Raw genomic sequence first — 21,930 nt, 5'->3', positions numbered from 1 at the left:
GTATGAGAGAGGTCAGAGGTAACTGTTTTCCCTCAGCTTGGATCGATAGTCACATCCACATTCATGGTTGGTTTGCAAACTTTTTAGACTCTCCATCATTTATATGTATTATAAAAAGTACTCTTGAAATATTCAAAGAAAAAAAAAAAAATCTTTGCTTTAGCCTGGAAGGAACAGGAAGGAAAAAAGAGATGCTGTAATTTATGTTCCAATTATTGCCTTCCCTTTTCTTTTAAAGCAGTTGAGAGGGCCAGACTGCATCAAAATGCTGGCGTCTCTCACACAGAACAAAATCTGTTAACATTCAAAATACAATGTAATATGGGTTATTATTATTAGGAAAATATGTTGATAATTTGTCATAATGGGCCAGGCAAAGCTTTGCCTGGACATGGAAGTTTGAATTAAACAAAAACCTACTGACCTGTCAACTAGATTAATGCTATTGATTTATTATACTACTTACAGTATTTACTCAATTCTAAGATTAGGTTCCCCCATTTAACATGGGAGGGGGCAAACCCCTTCATTTTAGACTAGAGGATGAGGGGCTCCAGACCCTATTAGGGATCAGGGCCATAGCCACAGCTGCTGCCTGTCCCTGTCACTTCTACAATCCACCATCTCCCCCTGTAGCCCCTTCTCCCCATCTTCCCCACCAAGGAGCCTTGGCTCCCCTACCTGCCTCTTACTCTCGTTCTATGCCATCAGGCTCCATCCACACTGCAGCCTGGGACACCAAGCATGGCTCCAGCACATCCAGATAGCAGCAGCACACAGCTTGCACGGCCGCTACAGAGGCCGGCAGGGACTGTGCTCAGTGCCCCAGGTTAGAATGGGGACAGAGCCTGTCAGCATGAAGCAAGAGTAAAGGGGGGCAGGCACAAACAGGGGGCAAGCTGCTTAACCTCCCCATACCACTCATCTCCCACCACTACAGTGGACTAGACAGTGGGGACAGATGAATTACAAGATGACCCCTCCCCAATTAGATTCTATACACAGAAATTTATAACATTTACTAGAATGTAATTATGGGGGGGGGGGTGTCATCTTAAATTCAGAGTCTCAGATTAGAATAAAACAGTGCTAAATGCTATTGATTACTGATGGCTATTGATGCTTTTGGGGTAGGTTGTTACTTCTCACAGTTCACCTTACTCTCGTCCCATTACTGTGAAGAAAACAAGCTCATGCCTGTGTTACAACTAGAGCCAACTCTTGCCATTAGAGGAGTTTCTCATTTAAATAATTACTAGAACCAAAAAGATACTGCATGGTAGTGTAGGCATGCTTGTTCAGGTATCAGTAGCAGCTTAGCTGCTGTAACAGAGCCCAAGGACAGCTAGCTCACCCCACTTCTCAGGTAGGATTTGCAGCCTACACAGAGCTCCATGTTGCTGAACTGTCAATAACCCAGCTCCCCTGGAGTGCCTGAACATAGACATATCCTATTACTACCACTCCTGGAGTACACAAGAGGATTACCAACAGGGTTATTTTTAGACCAGGTCTTTCTTACAGGTCACTTGTGAAGTTTGTTATCCATGATCAGATTAATCCACAGATCAGATAGGCTTATTTTCCTCCAACAAAAAAAACTAAAAACTGGCCATGCAATAGGTTCTAGTTGTTTCCTCAGGTTTTGATAATAGGCTAGATCCTCAACTGGTAGAAACTAAAGCATGGTAGCTCAGGGGCTCCAGCAGAGCTATACTGCTTTACAAAAGAAGTTGAGGATCTAGACCTATAGAACTGGAAAGGAATTTCTAGTCTCACAACACCCAGCAAAAAATAAAAATCACACCACATCAGAATGCCAACCAGTGCAGAATTGTTTCAAGTAGGTAAAGCAGTCAATATTACTGGACTTTGTACATATCAAAACTTAAAACTTTGAACGTTAATGGTCTTGTGTTTTTCAGCTTACTATAAAGCTAGTTAATTTTTTAAAAGTTAAGCACCCCTTAGAAATATATTTTTACCAGCTTCAGTTGGCAGTTAACCTAGTACTGCCAAAGGGGTACAACATATGGTCTATAAAATTTTTGGCATTCAGCCTTAAAAAAACCCAAAACAAACAAACAGAATGCATTAGTGCTTTAAAGTCATGAAGAACAATAAAGTAATGCATTCCCTATAGTGCGTTGCATCTAACAATAAAAAAATGCTGCCAATATGATGAAGTAAGCTTATGCATCTCTGCCTTAGTCTTTAAAAGGTACAAGTCTTCCCTGCCTTCTGCCAGGCTTCAGACCAACATGGTTACTTACTGCTCTCAATTACAACTACACCCACTAACTGATAACCTTTATGTCCACTCTCTACTAGGCAGAACCAGCAATGTAACTACAGTGGGGCACCAGGATCCTCCTGCCAGGACAACACAGCACCACACCCCTCTATACAAAGTTGAGGGGAAGTGGGGTAAGTATAATGCTGCTCCACCCTCCTCCCTAAAGAACTTTTGCCAAAGGAAACAGCCCTGTTCCTAATATGCGGGGGGGGGAGGGGCGGTAAACAAGATACCAGGATCCACTCTGACTGGCAGAGTTCAGCCATGGGAGAGTTGAAACTGAATAGTAGCAGCACCTGTCTGAACAGGTAAGATTTCCCTTCACTCATGCTGCTACCTATTCCCCTTCCCATTCCCCGCCCCCCTCTGCCTATCTACCATGGTCAGCATAGTCTGCCTCCCTTTCCCCCAATCCTGAGTGATCCATGAACTCACTAAAGCCACTGGGCACAACAGTGATTTGTGCATATCACTTATTTTTCACAATAACTGGAAGAAAGACAGACAGCAACTACATTTAGAAAACGGAAGCAGTGTAGCAGGAATAAAATTTAGAGTTAAAGAAAAGTCATAGGATGTTGTTACAGGTTACCTTTGCACCGTTCTAAATCCATGGAGTTCTGCACAGCATTGAAGTTACAACAGTTTCAGAACAGGTACAGGTTAAGGATTAAATACCATCTTTGACCTGCACAACTGACTTGCCACTAGAAGGCCTTGTGAGCAGGGGCAGGGACAGGATCCAAGACCCTATCCTTCCTTTGGGAGTGGAGGCCTGGAAGGTAAGTATGGAGTCCCACGGGAGCACGTCTCCCTGGGCTACACGCTCTTGCCACTTGGTGGTGCCCAAGTACAGGCCATCAGGGGTTAACCATGGGGACAGAACAGACCTTGGGGAAGCATCCTTCCCTGGTCTCCATGCTAGCACTATGCAGCCCTTTCCCCCTACAGGACATCCTTACAGCCCCACCAAATTCTCCTGGCTAAGGGCAGAGTTACCTGGATGAAGGGCAAAGTCTTATCCCTCAGAGAGGACCATGTGCCTGGCCCACAGCTGCAGACCAGGTCTCCCAGAGTCCTTGAAGCTGGCAGTGTAGTGCCAGGTGAGCTGGGATCATACCTACTGGGAGCAGGTGGGAATGTTGCCTTGGGTCTAGTACCACACCCTGAGCAATACAGTTTAGGCAGGAAGAAAGTTGGTCAGGGATAACCATGCATCCTAGGATGGTGGAAGACTGCAAATTGGTTGCTTCATCTCTGTGGAGCAGACTAACCAAAACTCTAGCTTGAGCTAGGTAGAACAGCTCAAAAATAAATAAATGCTAGCATGAAAATGACATTAAATTTAAAACAGCTTAGCAGGTACTTAGTATAATTTAGCAAATTTTAATGCATGGACCATCCCATTAAATGTCTTCAGAGTGCTTTAAGAGGTGACTTGTAAACACTACCACAGCATAAAAAGTCAGTAAATGTAAGTTTTTTTCCACCTCTGTTGCCAATATATTCCTTTATTCAGCAGATGTAAAGAAGTGCTGAATCAGAACCTCAGACAATGAGCAGGTTACTCGTATTCAATAGGCTTCTAAAAATAAAAAATCAGCCAAATCAATAAATCAGACTACACGTGGATTTAGATGCACACATTGCCGCCGCCCCCCCCAAATCAGACATTTGCAAATTCTAACACCTAGATACCCCTGAGTGTGAATACTCTTCTAGAGTCAAGTAAAAGCACATTTGTATAATGAACTGGAAAACCAAGGTTGAACACAACCAGTTTATACATGAAGAAAGTGAGGACAATTCTTATACCTCACTAGTCTGTAGAGTTTCAGGGTTTATGCCAAACTTGGATCTTCTGATGAAAACTACTTGAGAAGTATGAAAAAAAAAAATACTATTTAAAAGTTACTTACCAAAGACTCACTTGCACACTGGAACACATAGCAGACATACTGGCTTAGCCCAGGTTCAATAGATTCACGACAAATAAAGCCAAAATGATCAACATGTTTTATACCCTGAAAAGTTTGAGACAAAAAAATTAATGAATATTTGGTTAAAAACAAACACTTAAAAAGACCATGGTCACTAACTGAATTTCAGTACTTGCTAATAGTGCTATGCAAGTTACCAACTTTTCCTCTTATTCTTTCAATGAGCAAAAGGTAGTTACCAAAAACAAAAAAAACCCAACCAACCAACCAACCAACCAACCAACCTCAAGCATAACTTCTTTCTCCTGGTCTACAAGTCATAGGAGTCTTTACATCACCAAAAGATCAAGCAACTCAGCAGTGAATCAGGCCTGCATTTCTTTTCCTTTTGACAAACTATAGCAGCAAATCAACCAGGGCACCATGAAATTCTTCCACGGGTACCAGAGTGCCCATCCTTTTGGTGGGGAGGTGAGTACTTGCTCCTCCTCTCACCAATTGCTTCAACACCCCACAGACAAGCAGCACCCATAGCTTCTCCATACTCCCCAGCAGATGTGTGGCTACAGAGCCACACTTCAGCCTGGCTCTCCCTCCCCCTGCACCTCTACCATGATCCCTGAGAAGAGCTGCTGTTGCACATGGCTCTAGTTTCCAGCAGGCATGACAGTAGGGGGTCATGCCTGCCCTCAGGTACAAGCCAGGTGCAGGGAGGGAACAGAGTACAGAAAAAAAAAAAAAAAAAAAAAAAAAAATCAGGTGTAGTTGGGTGAGGTCTGTCCTCCACCAGCCTCACCTGGCACCAGCTAGATTCTAGCTCAGTGGCTCTAAGCCAAGGTGCCTCAATTCCAAAGAGATAAAAACACCACGTACTTATGGAAGGTGCCTTGAGGCTAAAAAGGTTTAGCTTTGTTTTTGAAAAGCAGAATGAAAAGGATTTTTCTCAACATTATGACTGCACAGAACAAGGACAGAGCCCAATATTCTGCAAGTCTTTTGTCAATATTTGTATAGTCTAAACATAACTGTAGGGAAGTGCCTGAACAAAGAAAGTGTTCAGTTACAGTAGGAGTTACAACTATGAAGTTTGGATGCAGCTCTGTAAATACCCATGTTATGATCTGGGATCCTGGGGGGGATTTTGTTTGATATTTTGAATTGGAAAAACCCCATGCAAATTCTGATTAAAACCTAAAATCCATGTTTTTCAATGACTAAAATGAAATACCACTATATATACACAGGTATCGGTTGAATGCAATGTTTTATTGATATATTTACAATTTAAAAGTAATTTGGAAGCCTACCAGTGCCTCAGTCACTATAATGAAATAGATTCTAAATATCTATACATTTTGGCATTTGATTTTGGGGTTCCCCCCCTCCATGGAAAAGAAAGTGCTCCCCCTGCCCCCTTATCTCACCAGGACACAGGTCCAGCTATGGCCGCCCCCTCTCTTCCCCCACCCCCACTGCTTTGTGGCACTGAGCAGCCCTGATATGCTGGTGCCCTGCCCATGCCACTGCCCCTCACTCCCCACCCACAGCCCCCTGGGCCCTGCCACTCACTTGTCACCCACAGCCTCCCAGCCCTGCTGGAGGGGGGTCCCCAGCTGCCAGGGCTGTGGGGGTCAGGGACCCGGGTCTGCAGTCCCCTGCCCCTCGCAGCAGCAGTCGAGCCTCAGCTGCCACCAGAAGCAGCAGCTGCTGTGGCAGAGTGGGAAGTTCAGCTCCTCCTCTCCCACAAGCTCCAGAGCAGATGCTGGCTGCCCACTGAGGGCTTGGGCTCCCCACCCTGCTGCTCCCCCTCACAAGGGGGGGGGTAGTACTCCATGGCTCAGCAGGCAAGACCCAGTATGGCAGAGTAGTGTGGGGCCAGTCAGGGAAGCTCGGTGCTACCACTAGGAGCACCATGGTGAGGTGCCCATTCAGCAGCAACAAGGGGCACAACTCCGCATTGGCATCCCTGTTGATGCCACGGCACTGAGCTTCCTTGCCTGGCCCCACTGGGTCTTACCTGCTGGGCCTTGGAGGCCCTTCAAAAGGGAGGGCAGCAGGGCAGGTAGCCTGAACCCAGAGTGAAGCTGCACCTTCCCCACACACAGATCAAGGAGGCATGCCTCTCCCATGGCCCCCCAGGAGTGCATGAAGAGGTAGAGAGCCAGCCTTCCCTGCCACTGCCCATGATTCCATCCTGTTCCCCACCCAGGCCCTACAGCCATGCATTCCAGCCCCAGGCCCCAAGCTCCATGCACCACCCCAGCTGGGCACCAGCCCCAACCCTAGCCTTGGGCAACTTCCTCTCTCCCTATGGGGGCTTCTATTTTCTTCTTCCTTCCCCTGACTTGCCTGCAGAGACCTGCTCTCCAGGCTGCCTGGTGGCCATGTGCATGTGTATATGTGCACATGTGCATGGCACCCCCTGCCTGATGGCACTCTTCCCACCCCCCAGTCATGGGTTTTCTGAAGTTTTCCTCCTTTAAAGGAGAAAATCCAGGTTTCACCACTTGCCTCCACCCCCACCTTGGTGAACAGAAAACCCAGATCCCTGGTTATGATTAACTGTACTGAAAGAAGAAAACCACACAGTACAAGCCATTTACGAGGCCAGTATGAAAACGGAGATAACCATTTCAAATTGTAAAAATGGCACAAGCCACTTGTCAAATCCTACCAATCAGCTTACACTGACCTAAGCATGCTGGCTAGTTTGTACTGAAATGTTGTGGAGGGGAGAGGGATGGGGGAGTCTGCAGCCCCACTGTTAGGACTCTGGTACTCCGGCTCCCATATTCTCTAGCCTCTTTTCCCCCCCCCCAAGAGAGGGACTAGAGCTGAAGAGCCAATTTGAGGAAGCAGCAAAAGTCAGCCAGGGTCTGGTATGTGTCAAGGCAGGTAGGGAGACGTGGGTCACCAACAGTGCCCTGGAACCCAGAGTGGGACCTGGTAGTTGAACAGCAGGCAGGCTGTCCAACTACTCTTCCCGATGCCCCGCCAAGGCATAACAAACAAGAGAAACAGTTCAAAACAGTACTTCATTTTCAGGTAGGTATTGTTTTAGAGTTTTTCACCACTTTTAGAATATTTCAAGGGGCTTATTTCAAACCACCACTGCTTACACATATATATTTCAAACACCATTTAAAATGTTTTAATTATTACTTGTGACCATACCCTATAAGGGCTGCATCTGCAGCCATGGCTGAGGAGGAAAAGAAAAGGACTTAACATTAGGGCTGTGCATGTTGGACAGTTTCCTCACTGCCAAATAAGCTCCCTATAAGTTGCTTAGGCTGTACTAATGAAGAGATGCATTGCATTTGTGCCTCCAGAATGTTCTAGCACTGCTTAATGAACTACATATATTGTTCCCATACCAAAACTTTAATATACCATTTTGATACTGAAGTTACAGAAACTGACCTCTGGCACAAGCCATGGAAGTGATTCTGCTCAGAATTCAGGGAGCTGGTTAAATTCAAATCTGTTCTTATCTTCTCAGCCTAAGTCTACTCCAGGACCAGAAAGCAACTCACAAACTAGTTCTCCTGTGGCAACTCCAGGCCCACAAAAATCAAGTGGAAAAGGTGTGAGATTATACATACGTGAGGGACCAAGTGCTACCCTTCAATGTGAAAGATTAACCACTATCATTTAAAAAATCAGTCCCTAACAGGCCAGATCACAGACTCAGCAGAAATTGTCTCAATGCCAAAAGTCTGTTACAGTCTTCAGACTTTTCTCATTTGTTTGCAAAGGGGAATGTGTATGGAGGAGGTGGAAATGACACTTGCATCACTGCAGCTGAAAATAGCACAGCAAGTTTCTCCATTAACTGTACTTACACCACTGTTCTCTACTAGGGTAGCTCAACTTCTCCTACCAGCAGGGCACATGGTGATTATTTATTGTTCTGCTTACCTCAAGGTCATTGAGGCTATTACAAGGAAGCCTACACAGCTGTCTCTGGCACTTAAGTTCAGCTGCGCACACATTTTTGTTTCTTGTTTACCCAGTTATACAAGTTAGACACGTGCATTTTCCAGTCTGAAATGCAACACTAGCATATTTGAGAGAGAGAAAAAGCACCACAAAAAAGAATCCTGAGCACAAGCTGAGATAGCTTCCTTTCCTTTTGGGAATTTTTAATCTTAGAAGAGAATATTCCCAGCAGCATTGCATCTCAGATTTGGTAACAAATTCACCAAAAAACAAAAAACAACAAACAAAAACAATTATTTGGAGGAGAATTGTGACTCTTCTACAATGCTTAGTAGTGAACAAATAACGATGAGCTTTATTTTATAAATACTTGGCTAGAACTAAATTTTTCATTTCTATTATCATTTTTTCCTAATATGCAGCAATTCTGGAAACATTACACAACCCTCTCAGGACCTCTTAAAATTTATTCTCAGTTTGGCTTTTATTTTTACCCGCACCTATTAGAGTTCTGTTTGAGTGTTTAACAGCAATATGCAATGTTATCTGAAGAGATTATTGCTTCTAAATGCGTAGCTTGCAAGAAAGCTGGCACACGGAGAACTGGAATACCTCTAAACAGTGTTTAGTTTCTTTGTTGCAATGCCAGCACCAGCATTGTCATCAAGATTTTCAGAAAAAAGTCACTGCAGAAGGCAATTTCTATGACTCGACTAAGCAGGTTTATTAAAACTGTTGTTGGTTTGTTTCTTCCCTGGATACAGGATGTATTGGAACCAAACCAGTCACAGGCTTCATCCCTTTTCCATTCTGCCCGACTGATCTACGTACACTTCAAAGCTATTAAATCATCCTCGCTGTTTCTGGTGCATGTCAGCTTCAGTCTACATGCTGTCTCCTTTATACTCCCATCAGGGACAGTAAGCCTCAATTGTTAGTTAAATTTTCAAGGTAGGTAACTGTATTATGCAAAAGGAAGCTTTTAAACTGCTTATGCCACCCAGCCTGGGGGTAGACATTAAAAAAGCCTGAGTCTGAATTGATTCAACTTTTGTAGGTTAGTCTAACCTGGCTAGGCTGAACCAGTTTCCAACTATACAGACCATTCCAACCTCTGGGCTGAGGAAATGCAGGCACATGCCTGCAGTAGCTCAGGCTGGAAGCCAGGGGATGCTAGAGCATCCCTCCCTTCCCTTTCACAGAGCTAAATTGTGGGGGTGGGGTGGTCAGGCCCAAGCAGGGCTCTGATGTGGGAGGGGTGTGAACCACCCCCCTGCCTGCAGTCCCAGGTTCCCCCCAGCTGCTCAAGGGGCAGGGGTGTTGCCAGCCTGCAGCTCTGAGGCAAGAACTTCTTGCTGTGTGGGCTTTGCCCCAATAAAGCCTTTGAAAAGGAGCCACGTGTTTTCCTGTTTGGGATTTCAGTGTACATCCCACCTCTCCCTTTAAAAAGGAATTCAAGTCCGTCAGAGCCAAACTGGGTGTTAGCTCCTTCAGCCAAGGTCACAGGTAACCACGGAAAGTCAGGGACCAAACAGCTGGGGTTTCAGAGTTGAAAGGAGCTATGTATGGCTCACTCCACTAATACCTAGGCAGAGTATGCCAAGTATACTCAAAGAGACTGGACAAGGCTGGAGGTTGCAAGTAAGCCTTCTTCTGGGGGAAATCTGTGGTACAAAGAATAGATTCATTATCTTCTTACATTTTTAAACTGGCTATAGTAGCCATAAAAAGAGTAAAAAAAATAAAAAAATAGCTTTATAGACACCAAGAAAAAAAATAAAGGGGTAATTGCTTAAAAAGCACCTGAGAAGGTATAATCACTACCTTTAAGAATATCTGTGTGGTGTGGTTCATCTTCTCTCTTTATCAAAACCTTTGACTCCATTTTTCTCCACAATGGCACCATGCCATCTCTAAATCAAACAAGCTGGTTCCTAGCACTAACAGCTACGTTATAAATACATACCTGAGAACATGAGGAGATATCTTTAAAATTCTTTTCAAGCACAACAGATTTGGTATCTGGGCTGATTAGGTTAATTTCAAATCGTCCAACCTTGAAAACATGTGAGAAAAAAAAAAAAAAGGTCACACTGGTCTCAGAAAATGCAAGTGAACTGTACACTCATGAGGTTAGGCCTACATGTTACCACCACTGCCCGCAAAGCAGCTTTGTTTGCTCACTGAGTAACATACTACTCAACAGGAAGATGTGTGGCATACTGTAGTCTTCAGAGCAAGAAAAGCAAAATAGGCAGTTCAGATTTTGAAATAAAATTATTCTATTCATGGTTAATGAAAAAACTTTAATGCTCCATTAGACTGACCTGAAATCATCTAGCTTTAATCTTCCCCGTTCCCAAAAAGGTAAAGAAACAAAAACAGCCAGATAAGAAGACATTAGCTTGTTTCTTCGGGGATGCTTCCTCCAAACAAACAACTAAGAGAGTTGGGGGGCGGGAGGGGGGTTCTTTTCCAAGTGCTTCATTTAGCCTTTATTTTTAGTTATACGAATGAGAAGCAGATTCACTACAGCAAGTCTCTCACCTGATTTCCCAAAGGGCTGCTCCAAGTGCACACAATAATATTCAGTGGAGTTTTTCAGCTAAGCCCTTTTTATCACAAGTGATTGTCTGTGGATTTCTAATGGGCCATCTACTTACTCACATAAATTGGCAGTCCCTCAAGAGGATGAAAATGTCACTTCTCCTCTGAACTAGGTGGGAAGAAAAATCCCAAAGCAGTTAGCTGCCTATTAGTTTAGAGAGCAAAGATCTTTCCTTGTATGGGGCAGCAGCTTTTAAATGATTTTCCCTTGATCCTTCAGCCCATGTACTGCCAGATCTAATGCACTTCTATGAAAAGGAAGAGTTGCAGGATTTGAAGATGACTTCATCTGCGCTACAATAATTTTTAAGAAAAAAATTTTGCAAGACAAACTATTCCTATTCTGGGAAAGGGAAGAAGTGACTTAAGTCAGTGAAGCTGACTGTAAAAAATTGGTTTAAACTGCGTTTTATTATTCCTCAGTTTTAGAAGTACTTCAACAAGAGTGTCCCACTCGCATTGAAAAGATTAAAAATAAATAAATCAAGATATTAATTTTGTGAAGCTGGACATTTATTTATATCCAGGAGCACTTCATCATATATATATATACCTATGTGTTATACACATGCACACTAACTGTATTTTATTATTTCATATTTTATTTTGATATAACTTGTATGTAGATATATATGCATATATTATATATTTATCCATATATACAGATTATAAATATAAAAATTGCATATAATTTGTATTTCTTGTTATTTTATATAATTTGTATATAAACCCTGGCTCTAGAGATGAGTAGATCATAACCCAAGACAAAAAAGAAACATTCTTTTAATTAATTAAGCAAATATCAAACAAAAGCAAATTAAAAAAATATTAAAAATTATTATTTTTTTCTTCCAGTTTATTAGAACCCACAAACTTAAATCCCTTTAGCTGCTCAAATCATTTATATCTATGCTTGTTTTAGAGAACTTCCTAGTGTGGTTTCATACTCTGCAATACAAAATGTAATATCAGTATTAGATGGCTTGTAGAAGTTGTCCACAAAAAAGTTCAAAATGCATATAAAGTACATGGTGTAAGTTAACTCCACTACTTCAGCTTTGTACACAAAATTGCAGGGACATACCTGAAACAACATTGTTCTGTTCTTCTCAGAATCTGAGGGCTGAACATGACTCGGTGCACTTGCATGTCTCCTTCGAGGCTGTATTTTCAGGTTGGTATCATGAACCCGCCTTTGCATAATGGCAGTGACACTGCTACACCGGGAGCGGAACTCCTGCTGTTCATCAAAGCCTGAATCTTCCAAAATTCGCTCAGGAAAGGAGCCACGAGTGCCCGCCAGGCTGACCAGATTGGTCTGGCTACCAACTGTAAACATCCCAGTGGAGGCATTGGTGCCATCTAGTTCCTCAAATGGACTGTCTGTTGGAGAAGTGGGCAAGTCTCCTTCACCCAAGGTTAACTCTGAACTCGAATCTGTACTCCGCTGCTCACTCAATAGCTTCAGGCGCTGGCGCTCATGAAGACTGAATTTCTCAATGCAGTCATCAATTAGGGTGGAGGGGGCTTTCTTGTGAGCCACCGTCACCTTTCCACAATACAAAACCTCAAATTTTTGGGAGTTGTAAAAGGCTTCTTCGCCATCTTTACTGGACTTGGCATCCTCCTTCAGGGCTGCTTTGGAAGCTTGCCTTATACTGCTAATAACGTCAGGAACCTGACAGACAATTAAAAACGGTCATTAACAAAGTTTAAAAGAAAAAGAGAGAGGACTCATTGCCTGCTAGTTGTAACATGTCAGGGCTCTGCTGTCAGGTTGTTCCTGGGAGGCTGTTGCTGTTTTAAAGACTGTCAATGACTACAAAAAACGTGTGTGTGTTTGCGGGTAGGGAGACCATAACACTATACCATACAATTCCCTTTTGCAAATAGATCAAGCCATCTTAAAACGGGTTATATTTTTTGCCCGTACTACTCCACTTCAAAGACTGTTCCAGAACTTCAATCCTCTAATCATTAGAATTCTTCTGGTTTCCATTTCAAATATAATCATCATCAGTTCTTGTGCCAACATTGTCCTTTATCTTATAGTGCCTTTGCTACCTTAGCATTTACCTCCATGACTTATTTATGGACATCCATCATATCCTCTTTCAGCCTTTATTTTGCTCAGCTAAACAAACCAAGCAGGTCTCCACTCATCCTATAGAACCCTTTCTGACTAGGGACAGGCATTATACATAAACCAGTTTATTCTTTCTTGCCCCTTTGCTTTACCAGACACCTTGGCATTAGCTAGCAGACCATGCCGTGGGAGACTACCAAGGTAGGCAGGCTTTTTGGAGCCAAATCAACAGGTAGCTTAATAGGTCTTCTCAAACCGTGTTTTCAAGGAAGGATGTTTGATCCCCTCCCTCCCCCTCACCATTCTCTGCTAAGCACAAATTCCTCCCTTCCCTTCTACCTTGCTGAGAGGTGTCTGTGCTGAATCAACAGATAGCTGGTACATCTCTGTGCTTTCTTAAATAGGGTGATAAACACTGTCATCAGCTCCCCACTCCCCCCAGCTTCTTTGCCTGTCAGTTTGCTGCAGACTGTATCTAGAAGCAGGGAGGGAGAGTGAAAAGCTCTGTATCATCAACAGATGCATGCACTGCACACTCTCCCTTGCCTCAGAGCTGCAGCACAGGGCTGCAGGCTGGCAACACCCCCTCCCTGTGAGGGGGGAAAAGCCTGAGACTGCAGGCAGGGTGGGGGTTCACAACCCTCCCTAAATCAGCAGGGATCTGGGTTTTCCATTTCCCATGGGGGGGAGGGGGGGAAAAAAATGGAGAAAGCTACAGATCCCAGTGTGGCCCCACTGTCCCCAGCCATGCTGGGTCTTGCCTGCAGGGCTACAGCAGCCCCATGGGATGGAAGCAGGGTGAAAGTTTGAGCCTACAACCTGTCCCCCTGCACAGATCTGGGGACATAGGTTCCCCTTGCCCCGTGGGAGTTTGCACAGCTACCAGGAGCCAGCCCTGCCCCTGCCGAAGTCAGCAGCAGGCAGGCAGCAGTGGGGGAGCTGGGTCTCTGCTCCTGCTGCAGCTGCCTTCTGTTGGGAGCAGGGAGCTGTGGACTTGAGTTCCTGGACCCATAGCCCTGGCAGCTGGGCCCCACCCCCTCTGGTGGGGGAAAGGGGCAACAGCAGGGCCAGTGGGGACTGTGGAGGGGGATTTAAATCAGATTTTGGGGTTCAGAGAATTTGCAATTTATCATGGAAAACCAGGATCCCTGCTAAATCAGAGCCCTGTTGGGGTCTGGCCATACCCCCCTCAATTTAGCTCTGTGAAAGGGCAAAGAGGGCTGCTCTAGCACCCCCTGGTTTCCAGCCTGAGCCACTGCACACATGTGCCTAAGTTTCCTCAGTCCAGAGGGATTCTCTGTATGGTTGGAAACTGGTTCAGCCTAACCAGGTTAGGCTAACCTGCAAAGTTTGAATCAATTCAGGCTCAGGCCTCTCTGACTTGTTGAAGCTCAAGTTACTATGACCTGACATTTTGATTCTCTCTCATGGCTTACTGTAACAGATCTGTGACACCCCTAACTTCCAGAAAGCAAAAAACAGTAACTTCATTCTTTGGCCAGGTATAGGCATTATACTTTTACCAGTGTAAGTGATCAGAAACTGGTCTTTACCCATGACAGAACAGAAGTTCAGCATAGACTGGTTTAAAAGTGGTGGAACCCAGTCTGAGATTTGCTGCCCTCAGCCCCCAAAGAAGGTGAACAGGTTCTCTGTTTGCTACCGATCTAAACTATGTCACTTACACAAAACTGCATAACTTAAATAGATTCAGGCTTTGAGAGTACCTAGCCCTCTGGTTTAGAAGATACTGGCAGTTCAAATCGCACCCATTTCAACAATGAGGTGCAGGTGGGAGGATGGGGGTGGGGGATAAGCATGACAAGTAATTAGATAACTATATACAAGGATGCATCTGAAATTAATTACTCTTCCTCAACATTTCATAACCACCTCAATAATTCAATTTTGCTTCCAAGTTCAAGATGACACAGTAGCTATACTGGGGGGGAGGGAAGTCAAGGAAAGGGAATACTCTGTTTCCAACACAACATAATCCTGGAGCCAGCATTTAAAAGCATTATTATATGACAAAGCCAATACCTGTTGGCAAATATATTTTACAAGTACAGCAACTAAAAATTATGCAAAACAAGTTTTTTTTTTTTGTTTTAAGAGAAAAAACAGCATCCTGAGTGGTTGGGAAGGACAGTATCTACAAGCAGGCCAAAGGCATCCTCTCTGATAAGTCCCATGCAGTTGCAGGTTCTTGGAAAAAACTGCATATTAAGAAGCAAGAAAATTTGAAAAAGCTGTCAAGAAACACTAGGTATATGCTATGATATGTCACACAGAAAAGAAGACCAAATAATAAGTTTACTCAGATGTGTTGTAATAGAGATATCATTGTTGATAAAAAGTGACCTCATGTCTAGGGCAGTTCTATGAACTTTGGAAACTTTTTACCCAAATACTGCCAAGTATTAAAAAAGGGACATCATTCAAAAGGAATGAAACAGTTTCAACACTGACCCCAGGATACCAACAGCTGTTCATATTTGTCAGATTGTAGACAGGGCACCGATGAACTTAAGTGAACAGTCTACAAGTATTATAGTGAAGCTTATTTTCACTAAATTAAGCTAAATACAGCCTACCTAGTCTATTTTCTAACAAGAATAAAAGCAAGATGCAAGATAATTGGGAATTATTGGCAAGTTATATGGGAACCAAGTACTATGAGCTTCTAAAGAACTAGCAGGTAGGACTCCAGAGTTAAAAAAGGCATGACTAAAAAAAAAAAAAAAAAATGACATTACTTTTTTGCAAGTTGTATAAGAACATATATAAGATGTATAAGGATATATGCAACTTGGTAGCTACATTTCTGGTGCCAGTTTTTCTGTTGGTATATGGGAGGAGCAAAACATGGAGAGAGAAATATTGTAACTAACAAAACTTTACTCTCCATCCCACATTGTGAGCAGCTACTTCCACCACTTAAAAAAAAAAAAAAAAAAGAGTCAAAAGTTAAAAAAGCCCACATGAAAATACTGTACTATGATTAAAACAGAAGTCCAAGCATTTAAAAAAATAGGAAAAGAAAAAAGTATATCTATCTACAGTAACATCGCTGTATATGATCATTGAATTCATGCTGCATGTGATCATTGTACATGCTACATACATGGATACCAAAAATATGAACCTCAGCATTCCTAGAACCAAATTAAGTCTACTGCCACGCAAGGATTTTATGCAAGTATTTTCTAGATGAATCTACTTCATCTTCTATTCCTACTAGATTAACCAGTGATGTTATAAGAGGTGTTGTGACATTTTCAGCCAGGGTGCTGAAGACTCGTTTATGCAATTCTGTGCCCAGGATAGTAATGTACAAGGTAAACTGCTTGAAGCTCAGCCCAGACACATCTGAGGTAATGGCAGGGAGCTGGGACAAGTAAGCTAAAGAGACTTTGGGTAAAAACATACATTGCCTTTGTGCTGCCATAAAAAGTTTATGGAGAAACAAAAGGCCAAGCAAATAGATGTGGTGTGCCAAGGGGCATAGACAAGCACATGAAATTTGTGGTTGCGATAAAGGTGCTATCAGTTTATGTCACTATTTAGTGACAAAATTCCATCTACTTTATAGCCCTGCTCCCAGGGCTTCAGGGGCCTGATCCTGCAAGACAGTTCTCAGGGTGCAAGAGATGCAGCCCCTCAAGTCCTGAGAAAACATGATCACCAGTCGTCCTGCCCATTCATTGATGCTGTGGGACAAGGGGTAATGTTCATTTCAACCAATGAAGGAGATGAATTGTTCTGCTTAAATCTGGCAACATCTATTTGTAGCCTCAGATTAGCCAGGGGCACTATTGTGACGAGTGCGCTTGCCTCTTGTTAAAATTACTTTCCTTTGGGGTCCTAGGATGCTCAGGTAGCAGCTTTCCAGGAAGTAATGTGCATGTATTCCTCTGACTTGATAACACAAAACCCACCTTCCAATATGTTGGCGATCTAGGCTACCGCAGTGCATTATCTACCTGCAGCTTGAAACTCTCTAGAAGCTTAAAAAAGAAAAGCTACTTTAGCATGGGGCTGCAGTGCTCCATCTTAGCCAAAGGCAAATTTGTTAGCAGTGTTGCAAAGTTCAGATCTTGGACATGAGGGATGAGTCATTTGAGTGGTCATATGCATAGAAATGACAGATTAAGTAGTAGGAGAATAGACACTTTTCTGTATGCAAAAATAATTAAGTATACATTTATACACATTTAATTATGCCTTTAAAATGTAGAAATGGCCAAAACTATTTATTTTGAGATTAGTACAAGTTGGAACTGCTTGCTTTGCTTTAGTGTACTTTCATGTTGGAAATTTTAGTTACCAATTTAACTAACCAAGTACAATTAAATTAAAGTAAACTTTTTGCTAAAGGACCAACATATTGTTCTAGCCAAAAAAGCACATAAAAACAAGAAAAGGAATACATGATAAAAACTTAAAGTGACTGATGCTAAGCTGAAGAATTGGAGGAAGTTATGTTAAAAGAGCAGAAACTGTAATGCTGAACACCCAAGCAAAAAGTGGTTATTTTTTAAAAACTTTAATCAACCGTGATGTTTTTAAACATTAGATAGCATCAGTTCTGATAAGTGATGCATGCTACAGCTTTAAAAGACAAAAGCACAAAGGAAAACCACTGTCAATTCTAGAATGGGGCAAATCTTCATGGCAACACTGTTCTTTAAAACAAACAAACAAACAAACAAACAAACAAACAAACAAACAAACAAACAAACAAACAAACAAACAAACAAACAAACAAACAAACAAACAAACAAACAAACAAACCCATCTGGGGAATTAACAACCTATACTGCCTTTTACATTCACTGAAAATGGACCCTGTGCTGAATATCAGGAAGTCAGAAAAGTTCCATAGCATCCATCAGAAATTAAAGTATTTTTTAGACAGCTGTGAATTATGTACAAAATTCACTGTTACTGCATACTGGCATAAAGACTTTACAGGGAATCACAGTCTCTTTTAACTAAAATGTTTCTGACTTCATAATTAGATTCAAAGAGGTATTTAAGACATTAGAAAAACAATTTGTAACAATTCAGAAACCACGATTTGCAGTCTAATAGTAGTCCAATTTAATCCCTTATGTATTTAACATTTGCTGCTAAAAGTACTGATGAATAGAAGTTGAACTTCCAGCTAAATTCAGTTCTCCTCATGATCAGTAAAAAGTCAAAAGAATCAGACAAAACAGAAGTCAAGCAAGAAACTCCTGCACATCACCATGCAAAGAGTGATACATTTTGGTTTGGATTCCAATTGAATAGTAGAGGCATTTTCCAGGTACAGTGAAGTAAAGTAGCAAAGTTTAATGAACCTGAGCCATATAGCGATAGATTTCTACTATAAGCAGAGAAAAACTCCCATTACAAGCTGGCAAAGATTTCAGTGCATTTCCTTAGAAACTCAGATCATAGCAGTGCACAGCCAGTTACAGGCTTCTTTCAAGCAGGAACCATTGGCACTTCAAAACCCAAAGGCTAAATACAGAATTTCAGGAGCATTAGGGGGAGGTTAAGTTGATTTAAAAAATGGTTGCCTAATATCAAGATGGGGGGGGGGGAATAAAAAAAACAAACCATGAGAAAAAAAAACAACACATGGGGGTCTGCAACCTACAGGGGGGAAATGGATGTGATCTGTAGGTGGAGTAAGGGAGGTGCCCCCCTACACTTCCATCCCTCAGCTCTGGAAGCAAATGCTGATAAAAAAAGTGGCTGCACCCAGAACAGCTTGTGGGATGGGGGTTGAGAAGGATAGCAAGGGGCACAAAACAAACAAACAAACAAACAAAAACCAACACAAAACCACATAAAAACAAACCCAGTGTGGGGGGAAGAGGGGAGTGAAGAGAGCAGCCCTGGGGCTAGGGACAGTGGACAAAAGTTCCATTTACTGGCTTGACTCAAAAGAAGAAAAAAAACAACCAAAAGTTTGATACTACATAGATCCAGATTTACGTTAAACGGGGTTCTACAATTTTTAAACTAGTTTGTGTACATGGAACTTCTGTACAATTACAGGTTTAAGATTGATTGCTGGTCACTGAGACCAAGTCTGTTAAGAATAAGGTCGGCACCAGGATGAGCTAGTTTAAAGTCGGACAACCATTTTGAATCCAATTTAATCTCCCCAAATGTTTGCACTTGGCCAAAATGTTTCCTGACATAGTACCAGAAACACGAGTTCCCTGTGGTTCAGTGGTAGAATCCTGGTCTACCACACAAGAAACCCAGGTTTGATTCCCAGACACTAATATAACTGCAGCCATGGCAGCACTGAACATCTGGACTCAGTCTGGTCTTTGGATTCTGTCTCAGTAGCCTAAAGGGAGGATGGAAGGTCTACACAGCCTCCAGTCCTCCAAAAAGGCATATGCATTGAAGGTCTGGGTGGTCCTCAGGCATATACTATGATCCAGGACAATTGACAGTTGCCATCAACCAGAACATACACAGGCTGTATAGTACTTGGATGACAAGTCAAGTCTTCTTAAACAAGAAAAAAAACAAAACAAAAAACAGTATCAAAATGCTCATAATTAAAACTGAACAACAGATTAGGCAGAACAGTTTTTTCCCCTTAATCTACAGATGTTAGTAAGGGCAATATGATTTTTTAAATTAAAATTAATTTTTACAGTGATAGGCAAGGATTTCTTAGAGGCATCTCTCTTATTGGACCAATTATGTAGCCGAGATAAAGTTAGTCTTTTGAATGCAAGGCATTCTTCATCAGTTCTGATCATGGGAACCAGGCAGAGTATACTGCAGCAACAGGACATGCATGGAAATCCTACAAAGGCTTTATATGCTATTAACCATTTGGAAAAAAGTATTGGTTCAAATTTCACAAAGCAGAGGGGGGCAGGAGAAACAAAGGAGAATTCTAAATACTGTGCAGAAGACCTCTTTACGAGAAGCTGGAAAGTAAAAATACCCTATTGGTTAGATACATGTTACAAATATACAACTGCATTTTCAGGCTAAGGACTAAATTGTACTGTTACATTTATGCCATAAAAGCTAATACACAGTTCTTATTTTGTATAAAGTGCGTGGTAATTTCAGAAATGGCCAGTTTACCTGATAAAATTATTTCAAATTCTGGCTCAACTCTACATAATCAATAACTATTCTCAAGCTAAGGATATTACTCAGTTTCTCTTTACCGAATACAATGCAGACATGAGTTTTTCAAAACAATTCAGTCCCTGAGGTTGTGCAGTGACTGTTCGAGTACTTTAAAAGTTCTTAAATCAAGAAGAGCAATACAAAACCCCCAAACATCCTGTCTGTACTCATCGCTAAATTGGTTGCAAAAAAGCCAAATTCAGAACTCATGAAAATGTTACTTGGTGCAACTTGTGCTAAGGGATGGAAAAGGTAGGAGATACACCCAAGCCATCCTGCAGGCAGATGCAAGGTAAAGGTGTGTTTGGTATTAGTTCTAGAAGAATATTAAGCAGTTTTACAGCTGTTAGACTAAAATCCTCCTTTTACTCCTTGACAAGCAAAATACACAGATTACATAACTCATTCTTATGCCACACCTGAATTTGGTAAATCTGTGGCACAAATGCTATCAACAAAAGCAAGTGATTTGAACAAGTAATAGCAAAGGTTAACCATTGACTTCTATTTTGTTCTACTGCCTGTTGAAACTGGGAACACACATATAACCTTATACAGCGTTTGGTTGGGTTTCTCCTGTTGGTCTAATTTTAAGTTAAATCTTGTTAGAAATGGACACCAAGGTGCAACATGCAAAACCACATCAAAGAATCTAAAAGAACTAAGATTTCATATTAATGGAGGTGTCCAAAGCTGAAGAAGAGCGCTAAAAGTTAACAGATGGACCAGAGGAAGAACAATCTACAAATTGACATCTTGGCCCAAGTACTCATGCCCAACCTATATAAAAGGTCCACAGGCTCCCCTCACTGTTTTTTGTTTGTTTGTTTGTTTTGTTTTTTCCTAACTTGCCTCATTGGTTTCAAGTAAATACGACTCCATTCAGGTTCCACCAACATTGCTTTTAAGTACTGTGTGGCAAAAGTGGTCATAGAGCAATGCATGTCTCCACTAAGCTCACTTTAGAAGCAACTCATCTAGTTTACTCAAGGCGTATTTGAACCAATTTACATGGGTTTCTTTAAGAGGACTACATTAGTTCAGGACTGAACGGAACACAAATTCACTCGTTCATCCGGGAAGATAACAAAAACACCCCACAAACACAAAGGGCTGCCTGCACTGGCCAAGGCCAGCAGCATGGGGCACTCCTGCAAGCCTTCCACCATGCTTGGGAATCTTCTAAGGGCAGCCAAATGCAGCCGAGGGGCTGCACCATCTCAACTGGCTGCTGGGCATGTGCCTCTCCATGCTGCTGTCATCTATCAGGCAGGTGTCAGCTGCAGGCAGGTGGTACAGAGAGGCGTGCTCACCCCCTGCTCATGGAGGCTTCAGCCAGGAACTTAGCACTGGCTTTGTGGGGGCAGGGGATGCAGATAATAGACCCCCAAGGGCTTCCCAGAGCTACTCCCCACACAGTCCCGGGGCTTGTCCAAAACCAGGACAGGGGAGGGATACTCTGTGCCCCACTGACCTTAGCCAAGAATGCAGGGTGTGCTGCTGGCACTGCCTCTCCCCAGCAGCTCATGAGCCCTGCTCCACCCTCTAATTCCCCCCCCCCCCACCCACACCCACACCAGTCCTGCCTGGCTAACAGCTAGAGAGCTCAGGGACAGGGACAGCTAGGCACTCAGCTGGAAGACCTGAGCTGCAGCTGCCTGCGCTTGGGGGGGGGGGGGGGGGGGACTGCAAAGGCACCTGGGATACCAGCAGACAGTACCTTAATATAAAATTGATAGGGATCTATTGCAGAAGTTTGACACACCCATCTAACCTTAACCAATTAAGTCTGGTACTATATCCATCCAGCTCTATCTTAGACCAGCTTCTGCCATTAAGTCTGTGCACACTGAACTTCTGTTCTGGATATAGACTGGTTTCTGATCACTTACACT

General features: G+C 42.7%; 1 protein-coding gene across 2 annotated transcripts in view; it reads right to left on the bottom strand.

Moving 5' to 3' along the window:
- TBC1D4 (TBC1 domain family member 4) overlaps positions 1–21,930 on the bottom strand; it is a 166,589-nt gene that overhangs the window by 65,444 nt on the left and 79,215 nt on the right. For both annotated transcript variants that reach the window (XM_059721052.1, XM_059721015.1), the window contains exons 2-4: positions 11,870–12,463; positions 10,145–10,234; positions 4,216–4,320 (exon numbers count right to left, since the gene is read on the bottom strand). In XM_059721052.1, the coding sequence (XP_059577035.1) occupies positions 4,216–4,320; positions 10,145–10,234; positions 11,870–12,463 (789 nt within the window). The remainder of the gene's footprint in view (positions 1–4,215; positions 4,321–10,144; positions 10,235–11,869; positions 12,464–21,930) is intronic.

The sequence above is a fragment of the Alligator mississippiensis genome, chromosome 1, assembly GCF_030867095.1.
Source record: "Alligator mississippiensis isolate rAllMis1 chromosome 1, rAllMis1, whole genome shotgun sequence".
Lineage (NCBI taxonomy): Eukaryota > Metazoa > Chordata > Crocodylia > Alligatoridae > Alligator > Alligator mississippiensis.
Note: the sequence above shows the minus strand (reverse complement) of the source record. Positions and strands in the feature narration are given on the sequence as shown.